Source organism: Ursus arctos, unplaced genomic scaffold (genome assembly GCF_023065955.2).
Source record: "Ursus arctos isolate Adak ecotype North America unplaced genomic scaffold, UrsArc2.0 scaffold_33, whole genome shotgun sequence".
NCBI lineage: Eukaryota > Metazoa > Chordata > Mammalia > Carnivora > Ursidae > Ursus > Ursus arctos.
Genome location: NW_026623019.1, coordinates 10816374 through 10835813, shown reverse-complemented (window position 1 = coordinate 10835813; position 19440 = coordinate 10816374). Strand labels below are relative to the sequence as shown.

The following is a 19440-nucleotide window of genomic DNA, read 5'->3' as shown; positions in this document are numbered from 1 at the left end:
GCAGGGTTCAATCTCATGACCCTGAGATCACTAACTGAGCTGAAACCAAGAGTGAGCAGCTTAACCGACTGTGCCACCCAGGTGCCCTCAACATCCGACTTTAAATTAAAAAAACAAATAGAGGGGTGCCTGGCTGACTCAGTCAGTGGAGCATGTGACTCATGATCTTGGTGTTGTAAGTTTGAGCCCCAGGTTGGGTGTAGAGATTATTTTAAAAAATTAAATCTTAAAAAAAAAAAAACTAAAAAGAATAACTAGAAAGAAGATCAACAAAGAAACAGAACACTTAAATTAACACTATAAACCAAATGGACCCAATAGATAACTATAGAACACTCTACCTAACAGCAGCACAATACATATTTTCCTCAGGAGTACAAGGAACATTCTCTGGAATGGACCATTATGTTATGCCATAAAAGAAGCTTCAATAAAGTTAATAATATGAAAATCATACAAAGTATATTCTCTGTAATGAGATAAGACATAAGTAACAGAATGTTACTGAATGTGATAAGACATAACAGAAACTAGAAAAATCCACAATATGTGGAAGTTGAACAACACACTCTTAATCAACAGATCAAAGAAAAGGGAAATTAGAAAATAACCTGAGATGAATGAAAATGAAAACACATCATGCTGAAAACTTATGGGATTCAGCTAAAACAGTGCTTAGAGGAAAACATATAGCATAAATCCCAATATATATTTTAAAAATCTCATCAATAACCTAAACTTCCACATTAACAAAGTATAAAAAGTAGAGAAAATTACATCAAAATAAGCAGAAGGAAGTAAAGATTAGAGCAGAAATAGGTGAAATAACAGAAAAACAATACACAGATTCCCATTTATTTGTGTATTGCCTATAGCTACTTTCAAACTACAACATTAGAGCTGAGTAACTGGAACAGAGACCATACAATCCCACAAAGTCTAAAATATGTTCTATTTAGTACTTTAACAAAAAGTCTGGAAGACTTCTGGTTTCAGCTTCAACATGTAAAGAGCTTGGAAGTCTTCACTCCCATCTTTACAACAAGATGAAAGGTGAAAAGAAACAAACGTCTTTTCTTAGACCCATCAGATAATTAAGATCACAGGACAAACTGTCACCCAGAAATCTGAGAGACAGCCAAACACAAAGAAGCACATCTGAGATCAGCTTACCTGGAGCAAAAGATGCTGAAGTCTTAAACCACTATGAATACTTCACTGATAAACTTGACAAATAGCTGGAGGCTGAGTGTGATTGAGAAATTCCCTGGGGACCCAATCTTAGGGGAACCCAAACATTCTTATGGGCTTTACCTCAAGGAACCCCACCAGGTTCTCATGGCAATTATCCCCCAAAACACCTGCCCATTTTAGTCACAGGGAGGGATTAAGTAACCATTTTGAAACAAACTCAAAGCATTCTCTGTAATAAAGGCCAATGCTCCAAATAAAAATGGTGTTTCTCCACCCTTATATGACCTAGGGAAGGGCAATTAGCCAATTCCAGCCCCTCCCCCATTTAACCTAAGAGGAAAAAAGCAAAAAGCTAAGGAGTACTTCTGAAAGTCACAGCCCAAGGGGTCAGGTCCTTACTAAAAGGTTGACAGTCATTCATAAAATTATAGAACAATTCCTCTCCCACGACACCTTAGCAAATCAACAGGGCTCCAGTATAGTAATAGTGAATCATAACCAAAAGAGTGGAGAGACACAGATTCTATTTAAGAAGGCATTCTTAGGGAAACCTAAGACAACAAGGGAGAAAAAAATAAAAGTACATCTGAGGAAACTGAATCCTGTGGCACCTACAGCTATAACATGACATACAGCCCAGCTCGTAACCACAATTAACTTAAGGCCTATTTCCCTCTGTTTCAATTATCCCACAGATCATGTTCAGTTTTCAACAAAAGATTACAAGGCATGCTAAAATGAAAGAAAATAAACAAACAACCCCCCCCCGCAAATCTGAGGTGACATAGCTACACCAGAACCGGATTCAACAGGGGGGTGAGGAAAATGCTCTGGATTACATAATGGTCATGGTTGTATGACCTCCTGACTATATTAAAAACAACTAAATTTTACACTTTAAAAGGGTGAAATTTATGGTATTGATTGTTAAAAATTGTTTTAAAAAAGACTTACATGATTTATAACTTTTTCCTACCCCACTCACACCCACCCAATTTGTGAAAATAACATTATAGAATAAAATAAATGTATGGAAATTATAACAACTGAATGATAAATTTTAAGAGTTATGATTTTTGTTGCATAATTCTTTGCTATCCATAACATTAACAATAAAAGAGTAAACATATTTTCCTCTTTCCAACCGGTAAATATATACTTAATGTCTGCCTCATCGAAAAAACTGTACTATATTGTTGGGATACAAAAATGAAGTTGACAATCCCATTAAACAAGGCAATATATGAAAAGCAAAGACTACACCAAGTACAATGGACTTGAGTTTAAGAACATAGGAAAGCATTTCCAGCTGGGTGATCAAAGAAGGCTTCATAGTGGAGGCAGCACTTTAACTGCACCTTTATTTATTCATTTAACAAATGCTGAAGGGCCCACTGTGTTCAGGTAACATGCCAGGTGCTCAGAAAACAAAATTAAAAATGAAACGGATTCTCTCATTGTATCATGAGATAAAACTCAAAATGCATATGGACAAATATGTGTGCTTATTGACATATGCATGGATAACTACACCAAGTATAAAGTAAGGAGCACTCTCGAAGAATGAGTGGATGTCAACAAGGAAGCATAAACTCCTTCAATGGCTCCCTGCCGCCTTTCAGAGAAATTTCAACTGCAAAATATGGCCTCAAGTTTCCTCATAATAAGCCTCTGATTAAATTCCTACCTGACTTCCTCTACTACTTCTTTACTGCATCTATACTCTGTGTTGGTTATTCTGTCCTCTCCTATTTTCCCCATCCTTCTATCCATTTATTTAAGTATTAATCGAGAGCCCCAGGCAAGGCACAGGGATACTGCGCCACACAGGATAAACAGGGTTCTAGCCCTTGTGAAGTTGATATTCTGTGGAAGGATAAAGATACTGAACTAATTAGACAACTGTTAATTACATTTGGCATTTGCAACAAGAAAAAATACAAGAGTCTATGAATATGCAATGATAGTTTTAGTCCTTCTTTCCTCTGAGGTATTTGACTTCATGTTTAGTAAGTAGCAAATATTCTACAGTCCCTGGTAAAAACACATATGACAGAGAATGGAAGATAAACCCTTAAAACATTCAGGGGACTGCCATCACAGTGAAGTTGCTAAGAGTTCAGCCGTCTGAGGCACATCACAATATCTCTGCCAAAGTGAAGGGCAAGTTGCTTCATCTTTTATACTCCACCACTGAGAAAGAGACACATGGGTCACTTTGGATTCAGGAAGAAACATTTCCTCTATTTGAATGTTCTAGTTTAAGCAATTTACTGAGTAACTCATAGTTTTGAATGGATCCCAGATTTCCAGGCAACCTGATCTTCGGCCATATGACTCAAAGACCCAGTGGTAGGGGGAAAAACCATGTCAATACCCTTAGGGTGTGGGGGGAAAAAACCTATTCCTCTTCTACTGATAAAGATTATCCTTTCAAGAAATAGTTCTAGGCTTGCTACTGGGCTCCCAAGAATAAATACCTGACCCATGTGGTACCAGATAACCATGCAACATGAGCTGTCCGTGGTGAGCTGCCCAGTGTAGCACAATAAAAAACACAAATGATATAGAAAGGAAGAAAAACTGAGGCTAGGCAATCATGCTCACAGTTGACACTCAGGTGACAGCAAGACTGAATCTGAAATCACTTTACAAACACTGTCAGGTCAGTAAAAGTTATTAGTTTGGCCTTGTTTCAATTCCTGAGACATGTTATGTAGGTTCTTTTCTTCTTCACACACATTGTTTCCACTGCTGGTGAGGCTCTTTCGCAGCTTTTTACAGGGCTGGGTCCTTCTGATCTTTCATGTCTCAGCTTAAATGTCACCACCCAGAACAGACTTCCCTGACCACACTGTCTAAAGCTCTGCCCGTACTCCACACTGTTGTCATCTATCACAGTACTTTGCTTTTCCCTTTTGTGCCATGTGTTACAATTTGCTATTATATATTTGTCTGTTAATTTGAATACTGTGTATCTCTTCCACCAGACTGTAAGTCCCACAAGAAGGCAAGAATAATATCCACTTTTCTCACCATTGTATACCCAACAGTTGGCACAATGTCTTATACACTGCAACACTCACTAAAATTTGTGGAATAAATAAGTACAACTGCTTGGACTCTCATCCTCTCAAGAACGGTATTTGGCCTTCTCCTTATATAAATCCAGTATTCCATCTTTTGCACTGTCCTTTTTGCACATCGATGGTGATTTGGGAGACCTACCATAGAAATTAAAGTGCCTAAAGTCAGAAGAAATTGGGGAGTTACTCTTTGGCATTTTCTTAAAAGTTAGACTACAGGACTATACGTCTCTATAAATACTATACTGCAAGTTAGAGCATAATTCAACATTTAACAAAGAAAGCTCAGCACTTCCTATGGGTGACTTTGACCTAATGTTAATGTTGACGAGTCTCAGCACTGGCTTAAAACATGGAAACAGGAAGAAAAGGAGAAATAAGGTATGTTTTTGTGATAAAATTTCTGAGCTAAAACATTGACTTCAGTGAGATGAAAGAAGGGGAGGTACAGCCTTTTCTCACTTTTAGGCAATTACTGAAGAAGTCTCAGACTGAACCTCTTCTGTAGTCAAAATGAAAATTTACTAACTTTCTAAATGTTTAGTTATGATTTTTTTAACCTAACTCTATGGTTTTTATTATTGCAATATTTATAACAAAAAATAAATAAAATATAAAGCAGAAAAGAGCCCTAAGAATGTACTCATAATTGGGAACTTCTTTCATTTCACCATCCAATAGAGGGCATATTACTAAGAGAATTCCTACAACAATTTGACATCTTCAATACATGAGAAACATTAATTGCAGCATGGAAACATACCTATTTCCCTAGCTGTTTCCACAGGCAGGTCCTGGACTGGTTCTTTCTCTCTGTGTTTCTCTCAGACATTTTCTTCTGTTCTTTTCTGAAGATTACATCATGGGTCTCCTGGGCCTCTGTGGTAGGAAGGAAGAAGAGGGCAAAGCAAAAGGATGACATTTTCAAACTATCAAATGTCAAAAAAAATATCACTTACTCAGCAACAAAAACTTTATTATGCAACTAGTATCCTCACTTCTGTATCCTCAGGGATTCTAATACCAGCATTAACTGGTCATTTAAAGTCATCTTTATGATCAGCATCTTGATAACATTTACCAACTTCCTCAGGTTAAAAAAAAAACTTCATGTTTTAACTAGAGATTAATTACAATCGCAGTATAATTATTTTCTTTAAAAATGTTAAACAACAGTTTCATGTTGATAGTATTCAGCTTAGTCTTGGTTTACTATTGTGTTTTAATACTGATTTACTCATAATGAGGCTTTCTTTATCCACAGAAATAAGTAATAATTTATATATATATCTCTCATCTTTAAAGATGATACCATATGCATCTTCCTATCTTTATCTCAACAATTAGAATAATGAAGGGCTAGCAATATCAACTAAGTGTAAGAATAGAAGGCATTCATATTCATGGTTTTGTGACTTTTTAAAAAAATAGTACTTGATTGTCTACGGAGTTTGGTTTGGGGAAAATAAACTCACACACCAAGGCAAAGGGTATACCAAAACTCTCCTAAGTTTAATGCACATGTTATTTAAAAGTCATTTATTAATTTATATTCGCTTTTCCTGAAGTGGCTTTTAATAAAAACTTCAAAAATGATTACTACTTCTGTTGACTTTTCTTAAGAATTCATAAAAAGACATTGATATTGTAGCTTTTCGACTAGCATTATTATTTCCCTTCTATTTGTTAATAAGTTCTTGGATTTAAAATTTTATGAGAGCAATAAGGCAGAAGTTTGGCATACTATAACTATATAGTTACAATGTAATATTATCATGAAGCATTTAAAACAATATTTACTCTTTCTCAGTGGTGGAAAGTTTGTTGTTGTTTCATTGTTTTTGTAATAATAGCACATGGTAAGAACATGTTTAGTACTAGTTACACTCTATGTCACATTACCATGGGAAATGGACTTCAAATAAATGGAGTAAATAAACAACACATCACAGTGATATAAGTAGAACAATAAAGTGAAGATGGAAACATTGTAAGTTTATTCACCTTTCTTCACGAAAGTATTTACTTGGCTTGTCATTAAAATCACCTTGTCCTCTTTCCTACCAAGGCCCTCAACACATATGTTAGGTTTTTCATTGTAGAATTTTGGAACATCCAGAAGAACATAAAGAATAGGTCTTAATTATCTCTAGTAATTTTATCATACAGAGATAACTATTAACATTTCAGTTTATATCCTCCTGGTCTATTATATGGATGTATATGTGATTACATTGATATAACATATAATTTATTATATATATATCTATAATTAGGGTTGTCGTGTATGCTGTTTTGGTATATCTTTTTGTCATTATATATCTACCTTTTCCCCATCATCAAATAGTCTTCTAAAATATGAAAAGCATGACTGGGGGGAGGGGTATATTGTCAAAATATTTTCACAGATACACTAGAGGTCTCCTAAAGTCACTTAAAAATCAATACATCTCTAAAAAAAATATGAGTAAGAAATAGTTAAATAATTAACAAATAAATAGATCTATGTTTTTATTAACATATACTTTTAAAAATTCTTCTTAAATTACAAAATTGTACTTTTTTCTTTGTGTTAGATAGTAAAATTCTCCTATAAATACATCTCCCACTAAGACTTTGGTATATATTCTTCTAGTTTTAATGTGCTTTTAAGTAACTAAATAGTATTTCATCTTACTGTAATTTACTAAATTGCCAACGGTAGGCATTTAAGCTATTTACAATATTTCATTATTTTGCAGATCCCTGAATATAAATCTTTGAGTCCTTCAACAAATCATGCTAAATTGATCATATCCTATTCTTATATACATATCATAATTAAGTCTCTTGAATTTCAATTCTGAACTTCTTTGAACCTACTTACCTGCAAAATTAGGGGGTTAGATTACAATTCTAATATGCTCCAATTCTAAAAAATTTGAGTTGTAAACACAGTAGCTCTTTAATAATTGGGTGAAACAACTTGTGAACTCTTACAAAAAACATGAGCCATATAATTCATTCCTTTCAAATGAGTACAAAGAAGGTGTATGCACATCTAGGTGCATGTATGTGGGGAGGGCATAAACAGAACCATACAGAGGAATTATCTTTCTAGATTATCAGTTTTACTTGAGGATTTAAGGGTAAAGTTTGGGTTTTTTCCCTGTTAATACATTACAGGGAGATTTTTAAATCTCTCTAATTTTTAAGATAAAAATAGAGTCTTTGAAAAAAATTATACTTTTGAGTATGGTGCCCCCAGAAGTCAGGATTTATTTGCCACTTTTATTAGGAAGGGATGCAAGGCTTTAGGTGAAGAGGAAGACTTATCAGTTGTAACACAAACCATTTGAGAATTGGTATGGCATTCTCAAGAGTAGAATATTTGAAGTAATCTTTGGCCTTGGAATCTAAACACACATTCACTCACTTCACTGCTCCTTTGAGAACTTGTCAAGAGACTAAAGTTTGCTTGATTTTACTAATTCAAACCTGTCCCATCTTGCTTTTATACGATTTTGTGAAACTTCTAGGTCATTTCTTTTAAAACCAGAAGGCCAGTGTCCAGACAGCAGGTCTAACTTTTATCAACATACCCACAGGGAATATCGTCCATTTATCTTTCTCATTCAATGCTTTACGAATTTTGCAACCAATATATGGTTTTTAGTTTCACAATCATCAATCCTACTTCAAATGCTCCACACTATTTCACATTAAACAGACCACGAACTTGCTTTTAAAAAGTTTTTAAAAGATACAGATCTCAAGGATTAAATAAAAATAACTGAACCTAAGGCACCCAGATTTCTCTATCACAGAAGGGTGAAGGGAAATCTGATATATGGCATTTCAAAATCCAAACGAACTAGAAAGTTAGCTTTTCTCGCAAAAAATATTTGTAGCAAGGTGAATGGCTATTGAGTGCAAACTTCGTCAGGGTCTTGGTTTTCTGCCTCCAAAATTGACACGCAACGTTCAGAGCACACCAAATGACGGACCAAAGTGAAGTACTCATAGAAAATCTAAAAAAATATTTCTGTTAAGTCTACTCCCTACATCCAGGTGGCAAATAACTATCATTTTCCTTTTCCTTCCTTTAATGCATTTATTACATTTTTTAAAATTATCTTTTTTTGAAAATGGCTGCTGAGAGGCCGAAATTGGCACGCGGATACAAAAGGAGGTCACCAACACGGTCCAACTGGGCTCACTTCACCCCCAGGGTCTGTGGACCGCGCCATCCCTCCGTTTGGGCAAAGAAAGCGAAGAGATTCTCTACACGCCAAGGGACTAACAGCACAGGAGGACCTGCACTCTCAAACTTTCCTGCAGAAGCTCCCGGGACCTGGCCGGTTCCCACAGCAATTGAGAGCGGGTGGCTGGGAAGGGGGTGGGGGTGGGCTTCACGCCGACTCTGGCTTCAGAGGAGTGACTCTAGAACCCCTCCCTCTTCGGCCCCCAGTGAACTAGAAATTAAAATAAAATGTGTAAAACAGCGACCTCAAATAACTTTGCAAAGGAATCTGCAGCATCTTCCCGGACGCTTACAACCTCGGCTACCAGCGAAAAGTCGGAGACCAACCAGGCTGCCTCAGCCCGGGTGGGCGGTGGGCGCCACGCCCCAGCCGCCACCGGCGTGACCCGGAAGTGCTCGGCGGCGGCGGCGGCGGCGGCGGCAGCGGCGACTGCGGCGGGGGCGGGGGCGCGGCCAAACCGGCGCACACGCGCGCGCGCTCCCCCGCGGAACTCCCGCCGGCCGCCCGGCGCTCTCCTGGAGGCGCGCCCGAGCCGCCGCGGCCGCCGCCAACATGGCCGAGACAAGCGAGGAGGTGGCGGTGCTGGTGCAGCGGGTGGTGAAGGACATCACCAACGCCTTCAGGAGGAATCCGCACATGTGAGTCCCGCGCCGGCGGCGCCGCCGCCTCCGCCGCCTGGGGGGGTCGCCGGGGGCGGGCAGGGGCGGGGCCGAGCCTCGAGCCGACCACTGGGGGCACGTCCCGGCCCGCGCGACCCTTGCCGGAGGGGACCGATCGAGGTCCGGGGCCCGACTGTCGTCGGCCGCCGCAGGGCCCGCTTTTCGCTACCGGAACGCGCCCGCGGGCGAGTCCCTGGAAGTGACCTCGGAAAATCACAACGGAGCGACTTTTCTCGGTCTCCCTCCCACCCCTTCCCTAGGACTTCACGCAACTCGAAGGACTTCACGCGTGTGTCCCCATCCTACATCCGTGTAAGGAACACGGCACACACGATGTAGGTCTGTAGATGCTTTGTAAACACAACTCTTTTGAGGTTCATCCCGGACCGGTGGTAAGTGGGGGGGGGGGGGGTCACCGATCATCTTATCTCTAATGGGCTAGTTTACTAGCCAGAGGTAGTTTGAGGCTGCTTTTGACTCTCGCCTCATTTGTCCCAAGACTGTGGAGGGACTCCGATGAAACATTGCGCTTTGAAGGTGAACAGAGCACTCTCAAGAGTGTAGCTTCTGTAGGCATAGGTTGGGTTTGGTGTAAAGCCCATGAAATCTTGACACTTTTTAGCATTAGCTGATTCATAGTTACAGGGAACATTTTAACTCTTTTCGTATCCAGACACTGCTGCCCTCTCTCTAAGTAGGACATCACTACACTGACACGCGCCTCCCTCCGTCCTTCCTTTTCATGGTACTTGGAGTACTCCGGGAAGATACCAGAAGAGACTGTATTCTTTCTGACACTTCTGCTTTAATGTAACGAGTGAAAAAGGAAGCTATTAAAAGATACGTCTACAGTATACAAAAGAGGAGGGAGAAGCAAGAGTGTATACGCTTCCTCTGTTCCCCACCCCACCAAAAGAAAGATAGATGGAATCCAGTTTTACATTATTTTCACTTTTTCTAACTGTTTGTGAAGTTTTTTTTTAATATTTTATTTTTTAAACTGGAACACATGAATTATGTTTTTTATGCATTTTAAACCATAGGTACCAAACCTAGATTTAAATGAAGTGTTCTTTTCCTTTAAAGCGATGCTTATAAAAATTAAGAAGCCCACAGATGTCTTGCTCCCTTGTGGCACACAATTGGAGACCTGTAATAGTGCCTCATTAAAAACAAAAACGATGCTGGCCTCAAAACACACCTGCCACCTCTGACAGTGTCCACTTCCTTTTCCCTTGTGACTGCTGCCTTTTTTTTAAAAGATCATTTGGAATGATTTCCTGGCAGTAACCATAGTGGGTACTGGGTCTTTTAAAGAATGCTTTGATGCCTTGTATATCAGTCTTTCAGTCCCTTTTTGAGAATGAGAGCTTTAGTTTAAGTAAGAGACAACCTCAAGAAAAAAAAAGTTGGACAAGTGAACGGCCTATTTTCTCATCACTGATGTTGTTTTTCTTGAGGAAATTATAGCAGAGATTAGAAAGAAGCCTAATAAGTACAGTAATCATAGTTTCTCTTCTTTGAGGTAGATTGAAAAAGCACATCAGTGGCGCCTGGGTGGCTCAATCCATTAAGTGTCTGACTCTAGGCTTCAGCTCAGGTCATGATCTCAGAGTCCTGAGATCTAGCCCTGCTCCTGTATCAGTGCTCTGCTCAGCAGGCAGTCTGCTTCCCCCCTCTTCCTCTTTTTGCCCCCCCTTTCTCTCTTTCTCTCTCTCTAAAATAAATAAATCTTTAAAAAAAATCAGTGTTTTATATTTGAAGAAACAGATTGAGTGTTCACTGGCTTGGTGGGTTGGGAGCGCAGTTTGGAACACATCTCAGTTTTTCTGGATCATATTTATTGAAACTCATAAAGGACTTTAATGCCCCAACCATATTTTTAATGGTGAAAGGTCACTAATATGCTATCAGTGCATAATTTAAAATTCTTAATAAACATTTAGGTCATTCAAGATTTAAAAGTTTGAAATAAGTGAAGCATTTGAAATAATTTGAAATGACGATACTTAATATAGGTCTGAAGAATTTAAATAGCTTAACTCATTGTTTAATATTAATTTTTAGCCATATTTTAGTATATATTTCCTACAATAACAATATCTTTGATAATATTACTACACAGCATCTTTAAAAATGTCTTATGGTTTGGATTTTTTAAAATTCCTGTACTTCTTCCCCTAAACTAGCCCTCTTACTTCCAAACTAAATAGGCTATATTTCTGGTTAAAAGAAAGAAAAGGCATTGTATATCTCAAAGGTTAGTTACCTAATTACACTTTTCAGTATTATGGGAAAAAGTTTTTCATTCTTTACTTTTTGTTTTCCTTTTTTTCTTCAAACACAAGATAGATTTTAATTTTATTAGACAATATCTACTCCATTAAACATACTGACTTTGTTTCTGTAAAAATGCCTAGCCAGGAGGAGTCGAACCTGCATTGGTTAAGATGTGGATTTTGTTACTGGTAGAAGTGCATAGGTTACCCTCTGTCAACCTCAATTTCCTTTTGATCTAGTGAGGTTGATGAGAACACAGGAAAATCACCTTGACCAATGTCTGGCCCTTAGCTGCCACTAGCTAAGTCCTCTATTTAACCTGAATTTCTGTAATCTCCAGAAAACCATATTGGCCAACTGAATGATGAATGTGAAGTACTTTATAAATTGAAAAATACCATACAAATTTTTATGGTTGACTCTTGGAGAATACCATTGGAAAAACAGCTGAAAGCTTGACTCGGACTAGCAATAGCTTAATGTATAGACCTGTGCTAATGTGGAAGACAGCCGTTTATGGTGTAATTAGAGTCATGTCAAAGGTCTCTTGCCCATGAAGTTATTTTTTTATTACTGTTTAAAATATTTATTGAACTCTCACTGTTCATCTCATTACAACTGAGATGTTGTAGATACTATCCTCACTGTATGGAATAGGAAGTATAAAATACAGGTCTTATACTCAAGGCACAGAAATATCTGTGATATTTCATAGACACTGTCCTGTCTGTGCTGTCTCGTATGGTAGTCACTAGCCATATGTAGCTACTAAATACTTGAAATGTGGCTAATGTGAATGGGGAACTGAATTTTAAATTTATTTAATGTTAACTTATACATAGTGGCCGTATGTGCCTAGTGACCACTGTATTGCACAGTGTAGCTCTAGATGGAGACGTAAGACCCACCTGCGTGAACAGTAAATTAACCCTGCAAAGCAGTTTGTGATAAAGGTTGGACTGGCAGCATGGTGAACAAGTGCAATGTGAGTGTGTTAGGCGTCGGAGGAAGGCTTTGTATATCTAGGCCCGGGCCCTTAAGGGAGGTGGGTTTTGTGCTGAACATTGAAGGCTGGGTAGGATTTATAGTCTCAGAGAGGGAGCCAAAGACCTGCACAAGAAACTGTAAATTAAACCAAAGTAGCAAAATATGATTGAAAAGATACAGTAGAGTCAAATTATTGAGGTCCTTGGCTATGTGGCTTAATTTCTTTCATTCCATGTATGCATTCAGCAAAAGAGCACCAGTATTTGACAGATACAATTCCAGTCTCTAGATGTGCAGGTCTAGGAGTGGGGTGAACATATCACACATGGTCCCTGGCCCAGTGGAACAAATCAACACACAGAATATGAAAAGAGCCTGAAAGAATAAGGAGGATACTTTGAAGGAATAATAACAGAGGGGCTTAATTTATATGAGAAGCTCCAAATGTCTTTTGATGAAATTGCAATTAAATTGGACATGAGGGATGGATAAGAGTTGGCTCAGGGAAAACAGACTTCCTAGGCAGTGCATAGGCCCCAGTGAAAATTTTGGAGTAAGGGAGTAGTAAGGAAAAGCACATCTTTAAGTTGAATTTGAAGAGTAGGAAACGACAAGTCTTAATTACCTTCTTACACTTGATTTTTTATTTATTTAAATAATAGCATAGTTATAAAAATTTGGATTTGGAATCTGACAGTCCTGGATTTGAATGTTGGCTTGTCAATTAGTAACTGGTAGATTTAGATAAGAATCTTTCTTCATCTATAAAATGGGTTAAAATCCTACTTTATAAGATTCTGTGAGATAAATGAAACACAGAGCACGCCCCGCAACACTTAATAGACAGTAGCAATTTTTATAGCTGTTTTTAAAATAAGGCCAGTAATATCATTTCAGTGATACATGAAGTTAGTACACTTTAGAATTGAGAAAGCCTTTGAGGTTTCTGAAATATCTTAATTTAACCGCTGGCAAAGTTTTAATTATCAATATGAAAGGGTCAGTTCCTTTAGATATTTTGCTAACTTTACTTTTTAGTTATTCTAGAAAGAATTCCAGTTTGAAGGGGAAAAAACTATTTTTTTAAAGATTTTATTTATCTGAGAGAGAGAAAGAACGCTAGCAAGAGTGAGGGACAGGGAGAAGGAGAGAGAGAATCTCAAGTAGACTCTGTGCTGAGCACAGAACCCGACTTGGGGCTCGATCCCAGGACATGACATGAGCCAAAATTAAGAGTGAGACGCTTAACTGACTGGGCCACCCAGGCGCCCCCAAAATAACTATTAGACTAAGAAAATTTGAACCATTTCCTGAATCCTTGGGCTATGTGTTCTGTGTGGTCACTCCATATTACAGGATTCCGTTTAGTATTTGGGGACCATTCTTCCCTCCCCAAAGGGAAACTGGGCGATGTTACTTTTGAAAATAATACGTGGGCCTACTCTAATTGATGATGCTTCTGAAAAGTGCAGACAAGAGACGCTGTCCAAACATGAGGAACAAAGTCAGTATCCTTGTTACAGGAACTTTGACCTTCATTTGGAAGCCAGTGGATCTCCACTGTGAAGTGAAGCACTCAGAAAGCTGTACCATGCTGTGTAGGATCTTTTTAAGTAAATGTGTTGGTTCATTCCATTTTCCTGTTTTGTTTTGTTTTTTTGGAGCAGCCTTCAAAAGTAACCTAAAAAGCGAGCATCATGGTATCTCTTTGAGAATATTAGAACTTTTTCACCATCCCGAACCTTCATGTCTTTAATAATCCTATGACGTTGGTGATGCAGGTAGTTATTTGAGGGTCCTTGTTAAATATCAGGGATCTAAATTGCCAGAAACCTAAAAATACAAAAGACTATAATTTGATAGTAGCAAAAAAGTCAGAAATTTCTCTTGTAACATAATTTCACAAGGAAATAACCGGAGATGTGTTTGGTATTTATAGCACATTCCTTGCAGCCGTTAAAAATATAAAAATTAATTACACAGGAAGATGTTTAATGTGAATTGTTAAGTTTTAAAGGATTGTAGGATCACAACAACGTGGATGGACATAGAGTATATTATGCTAAGCGAAATTAGTCAGAGAAAGACGAATATGATTTCACTCATATGTGGAATTTAAGAAACAAAAAAGAAGAACATAGGGGAAAGGAAGGAAAAATAAGATAAAAACAGAGGGAGGCAAACTATAAGAGACTCTTAAATGTAGAGAACAAACTGAGGGTTGCTGGAGGGTAGGTGGGTGGGGGATGGGCTAAATGGAGGACGGGCATTAAGAAGGGCACCATGTAATGAGCACTAGGTGTTATATGTAAGTGATGAATTCTACATCTGAAACCTGTTCTACACTGTATGTTAACTAACTTGAATTTAAATAAAAATAAAGAAAGGGGGGGGAAAGGATTGTAGAAGAGCATGTCCACTAAATACCACTTCTATAAAAACACTTAGAAAAAAAGGACGCATACCTAAACAGTAGTGTAGAAGGATGGCAAAAAGCCTTTTGTTTTTCCCCCCAGTTTTCTAACTTTTCTTGCATATAAAATTAGAACTTAAATAGCCAAAAATCGGGGCGCCTGGGTGGCTCAGTCGTTAAATGTCTGCCTTCGGCTCAGGGTGTGATCCCAGGGTTCTGGGATCAAGCCCCGCATCAGGCTCCCTGCTCCACTGGGAGCCTGCTTCTTCCTCTCCCACTCCCCCTGCTTGTGTTCCGTCTCTTGCTGGCTGTCTCTCTCTCTCTGTCAAATACAACAAATAAAATCTTTTTAAACATAAATAAATAAATAAATAGCCAAAAATCTAGAAGGAATTAATCTAAATCCTACTTGCTTTCACTGATGTTTTTATCTTTAGTGTCATGGGTTTTGGGCTATTAAGAAATCCAGATTTTTAATTTAGCATTAGTAGTGTGACCTTGGGTAATCATCTTAACCTCAGTGGACCTCAGTTTCCTTGTCTGATAAAATGAGATACTGGGGGAATGAGGTCCCTTCCAATTTTAAAATGATTCTGGAATCCTATTCTAAATTGTCTGGAAAAAAGTGGACTATGACCTGAGGGACTCAGCATTGGAGAAGTTTGAAGTCAAACACACTATTATTTGGAAGCTTACTGACCTACCTATCTTTATCAAGTACAGGTTATATTTTTAGGAAGCAGCAAAGCACTGTATTTTAGGGTCAAATCACTTGACAAAGGCTTAACGTTTTTGCTTTACCTTCCCATCTGTTAAATAACTTTTCTGGTTGGCCTCAGGCCCTTAAATGAATTAAAGATAATACATTTCGTCTTTGCCTGTCACTTGGTAGCTTACCACATTCTTTACCTTGTAATATTTGCTCTTCCTAAGAGGCATTATTATTCCTGTATTTCAGATTAGGATACCAATGACAAGTGACTTGCCACATTCCCTTTTGACTGTCAGTGGTAGAACGGGGGCTAGCTAGAACCCTGGGTCTTGGAAGATTGAACACTTTCGTCTACATCCTACTATGTCACATTTAATGTTTTGTTTTCCCTAGTGCTTTATACTCCCTGATACGGCTCCTTCCATGGACATAACTGTCAGGTTTCTCAGAATTTGAAAGCTGGAGGAGACCTAGCAGTCCATTTCCCTTATTTAGAGATGTAGTGCAATTCCACCACTTTACACATGAGGAAATTAAGGTCTGTAGAGGCCAAATGATACTTATTTATTTATTTATATATGTATATATTTATATATATAAAATATTGACAGACCTAGGACTTGGACCCACTGCCTTAGAAGGAAGTCAGAGATAATGCTCTTTTGGAGAGTCAAGAACTGATATTCTTTGACAACGATTTATTTGAATATTCTCACTGAAGTGCATGATAAGCAGCCTCTCAGGAGCAGTTATTGATCATCTGTTGTGTCAAGGCATTCTTGTTTTTTAAAATTAATTCTCGGAAGAATGGTACCCAACTGAAGAAGTGTGTTTTTTATTTGTGCAGATGGCCCTGTCCTTTCATTTAGGTACTGAATTATTAATTGGGCATTTTATTTTTGACGTAAATAATCAGCAAGGCAGGTTTTTACATTGTAATTTAAGTAACTGCCCTCTTACCCCAGCAAATGGACTGTACCCAAATGTAGGATCTTTTATTCTTGTTTATTCTTGTTACTGTAGCATTCATATTGTTGACTTAGGCAGTTCTTTGAAGTGTTGTAAGTGGTTATTAGATCTCAGAGAACAGACTTTCTTAAAATAATTATGCTGAGTTTTTTTTTTAAGACTCTTTTTTTAAAGATTTTATTTGTTTATTTGACAGAGAGACAGCCAGCGAGAGAGGGAACACAAGCAGGGGGAGTGGGAGAGGAAGAAGCAGGCTCCCAGCAGAGGAGCCTGATGTGGGGCTCGATCCCAGAACGCCGGGATCACGCCCTGAGCCGAAGGCAGATGCTCAATGACTGAGCCACCCAGGCGCCCCTATGCTGAGTTTTTTTTTAATTGTAATTCTAGTTTAATTTTTGAATGTTCTATTTTATATAGTAAAACCTGCATACCAGAAGATACGAGATACAGACATATGTTAGGGATAGCTCTGGCTGTGGCTAGGTGTCCTAATAGCACATTAGGTAGATGTCACATTAACCAAATACAAATGCAGAAACATTTTGAAAAACTGGATGTTGAGCTCACATGCACTCTCAGCATTGCTTCATGCTTCCTGCAAAACTTTATTTATACTCCTGGAGTGGCAAAGTGTTAACATTTTATTGTAGATATTGATACAGTTTTCATCAAAACTATCAGCACTTTGAAGTCTGGGACCATCTTGTTTTATTCATTTTTGCATTTTCAGAGCCTAACACAGTACCCAATACATTGTGGTACTCAGAAAATGTTCAGATAATACTGATGTGGTATATCAAAACACCTCTGAATCAGTTAAGCCATTTGTCAGGACAAAAAGCCTTAGCTCTCAAAATCCACTGCAAGTGAAATCGGCTTGAAAGAATGATTTGTGACTTAACCCCTAGAGTACCCTTGTTTATTGATGGCTCCCTGTGTCATGAATGAAGCGATCAGTAGAAAGTAGGTTACCTCTGAGCCATCTAGTGTAGAATTTCCAGGAGAGATTCTACTGTAGTTCCACAGCCTCCCATCAATTTGGGATGGTAGCCTAACAAAAAAAGGGCTTTTCTTATAACCTGTAATTGTACCCGTTTCCCCCTCTTGTGTCTACCAAACTGCTGTGTTCTTGGTTGGAGAATCCCAGGGACGTAATAGAAAATGTCATACATAAGCTCTGAAAACCAGTTTTTTATTTCTTTAATGTAGGCAGTTATCACATCATCTTTGTAATTGAAAGGCGTGTGCAGTTTTTGCAAAACCATTTTTATGTTTGCTGGTTCGTTTGTTATGTAAGTCAGCTGCTGTGCATATCGTTTATTAAATCTCCACCTCAAATGTAAATTTTCAGTTTAAGGTGAGGTGGATTGAAGGACATAGATGCCACCTTAAATGAAAATGACCTAAATTCTGAAATGTATTTTGTGTTCTAGCAACATTTATCAGTGTGCGTTTATTTTTTTAATTCAATGAATTATAAAAGATTATAAAGAAGAAAAAATGGCCACAGTCTCATTGACAAGATAACTTTTGTTGATAATTTGTTTTTGCTGCACATAATATTACTAGGCAAGCATAAGTACCTTTGTTGACATTTTTTAAAATAGAAATAATACATACACATGATTAAAAAATTTAAACTGTATAAAAATAAAATTCTTTGTCTCCCCCAAAATTTCTTGGGATCCTTCTTCGAAAAAAATTGTACAAAATGCTTTATGCCATACTTTAGAATTTTGCTCTTTTTCTGGTTTTATGTATCTTGGCGTCCTTTCCATACCAGCATATGCAGATGCCTCATTTTTGTGCACCTCTACCATGCAGATTAGCCTGTTTCTTCTACCAGTCTTACATTGGTACATATTTAGATTGTTTCCAGTTTTGTTGCAGTGTTGCAGTAAACATCCTATTGACATATTTTGTTATAGGCTAATTTGTGAGCAGTGGAATCACTGGGGCTCAGGATATATGCAATTTAAAAGACATTTTCAAATTTCCATCCAAAGATGAGACCAGTTTTCATTTTTGTCAACAGGGAGTCAGCGTACTAAATTTTCCTATACCCTTGTCTGTATTAAAAAACATTTTTAAAAATTTCTACTAATTCAGCAGGTGAGCTAAATAATATTTTTAAGAAAGGGAAATATGGGGGTGCCTGGGTGGCTCAGTTGGTTAAGTGTCTGACTCTTGATTTCACCTCCAGTGATGATCTTAGGGTCCTGGTACTGAGCCCCACATCAGGCTCCATGCTCAGCAGGGAGTCTGCTTGAGGATTCTCTCCCTCTCCCTCCCCCCGTTCTTGTCTCTCTCCCTCTCCCCCCACAAAAATAAATTTTTAAAAAAAGAGAAAGGGAAATATATTACTTTTTAATAGTCTGTAGGATTTGAAAAATGATGAAAAAACTAATGGTCTTATCTTTAATTCTTCTTTTTGTTTCACATATTAAGAGATGAAATTGGCCTGATCCCATGTCCTGAAGCTAGGTACAATCGGAGTCCCATAGTCCTGGTTGAAAACAAACTTGGTGTGGAGAGCTGGTGCGTCAAGTTCCTCTTACCGTATGTCCACAACAAGCTCCTTTTGTACAGAATGAGAAAGCAATGGCTGAACAAAGATGGTGAGTATGAACTCTGGTGTCCTCCTTTGTTTTTTAGAAACAGCATGGAATACAGGGGGAAGAACCTTCTCTGGGTGTTGGCATTCCTAGATTTTGGTTCTGGCTCTTTCATTCACTGCCTGGGTGGCAGCTTAACCTCTCTGTCAAATGAGGAGTTTGGACCTGTCAGTAGTTTTCAAATTTTGCCTCCATAGTGATACAGGATTCCAGGCTACCTCCTGCAGCCTGAACAGTAAATCAGAGCAGTTCTGATTTTACCTTTTTATGTATTAGCGTTA

General features: G+C 38.1%; 3 protein-coding genes across 7 annotated transcripts in view; 1 reads left to right on the top strand and 2 right to left on the bottom strand.

Moving 5' to 3' along the window:
- Positions 1 to 5131, bottom strand: part of MAMDC2 (MAM domain containing 2) — a 374048-nt gene extending 368917 nt beyond the window's left edge. Inside the window, exon 1 of the mRNA XM_048218282.2 lies at positions 5044 to 5131. The gene's annotated coding sequence lies outside the window, so the exon portion shown is untranslated. The remainder of the gene's footprint in view (positions 1 to 5043) is intronic.
- Positions 1 to 5131, bottom strand: part of CFAP95 (cilia and flagella associated protein 95) — a 113057-nt gene extending 107926 nt beyond the window's left edge. Inside the window, exon 1 of the mRNA XM_026519348.4 lies at positions 5044 to 5131. The gene's annotated coding sequence lies outside the window, so the exon portion shown is untranslated. The remainder of the gene's footprint in view (positions 1 to 5043) is intronic.
- Positions 5132 to 8969: 3838 nt separating this feature from the next.
- Positions 8970 to 19440, top strand: part of PTAR1 (protein prenyltransferase alpha subunit repeat containing 1) — a 45456-nt gene continuing 34985 nt past the window's right edge. Inside the window, exons 1-2 of one of the 5 annotated variants that reach the window (XM_057305610.1) lie at positions 8970 to 9162; positions 18993 to 19162. In XM_057305610.1, the coding sequence (XP_057161593.1) occupies positions 9077 to 9162; positions 18993 to 19162 (256 nt within the window). In that variant the 5' untranslated portion in view covers positions 8970 to 9076. Of the gene's footprint in view, positions 9163 to 9265; positions 9576 to 18992; positions 19163 to 19440 lie in introns of those variants that run through there. The other 4 variants (XM_044391283.3, XM_026519343.4, XM_057305612.1 and 1 more) reach the window with 4 other exon arrangements.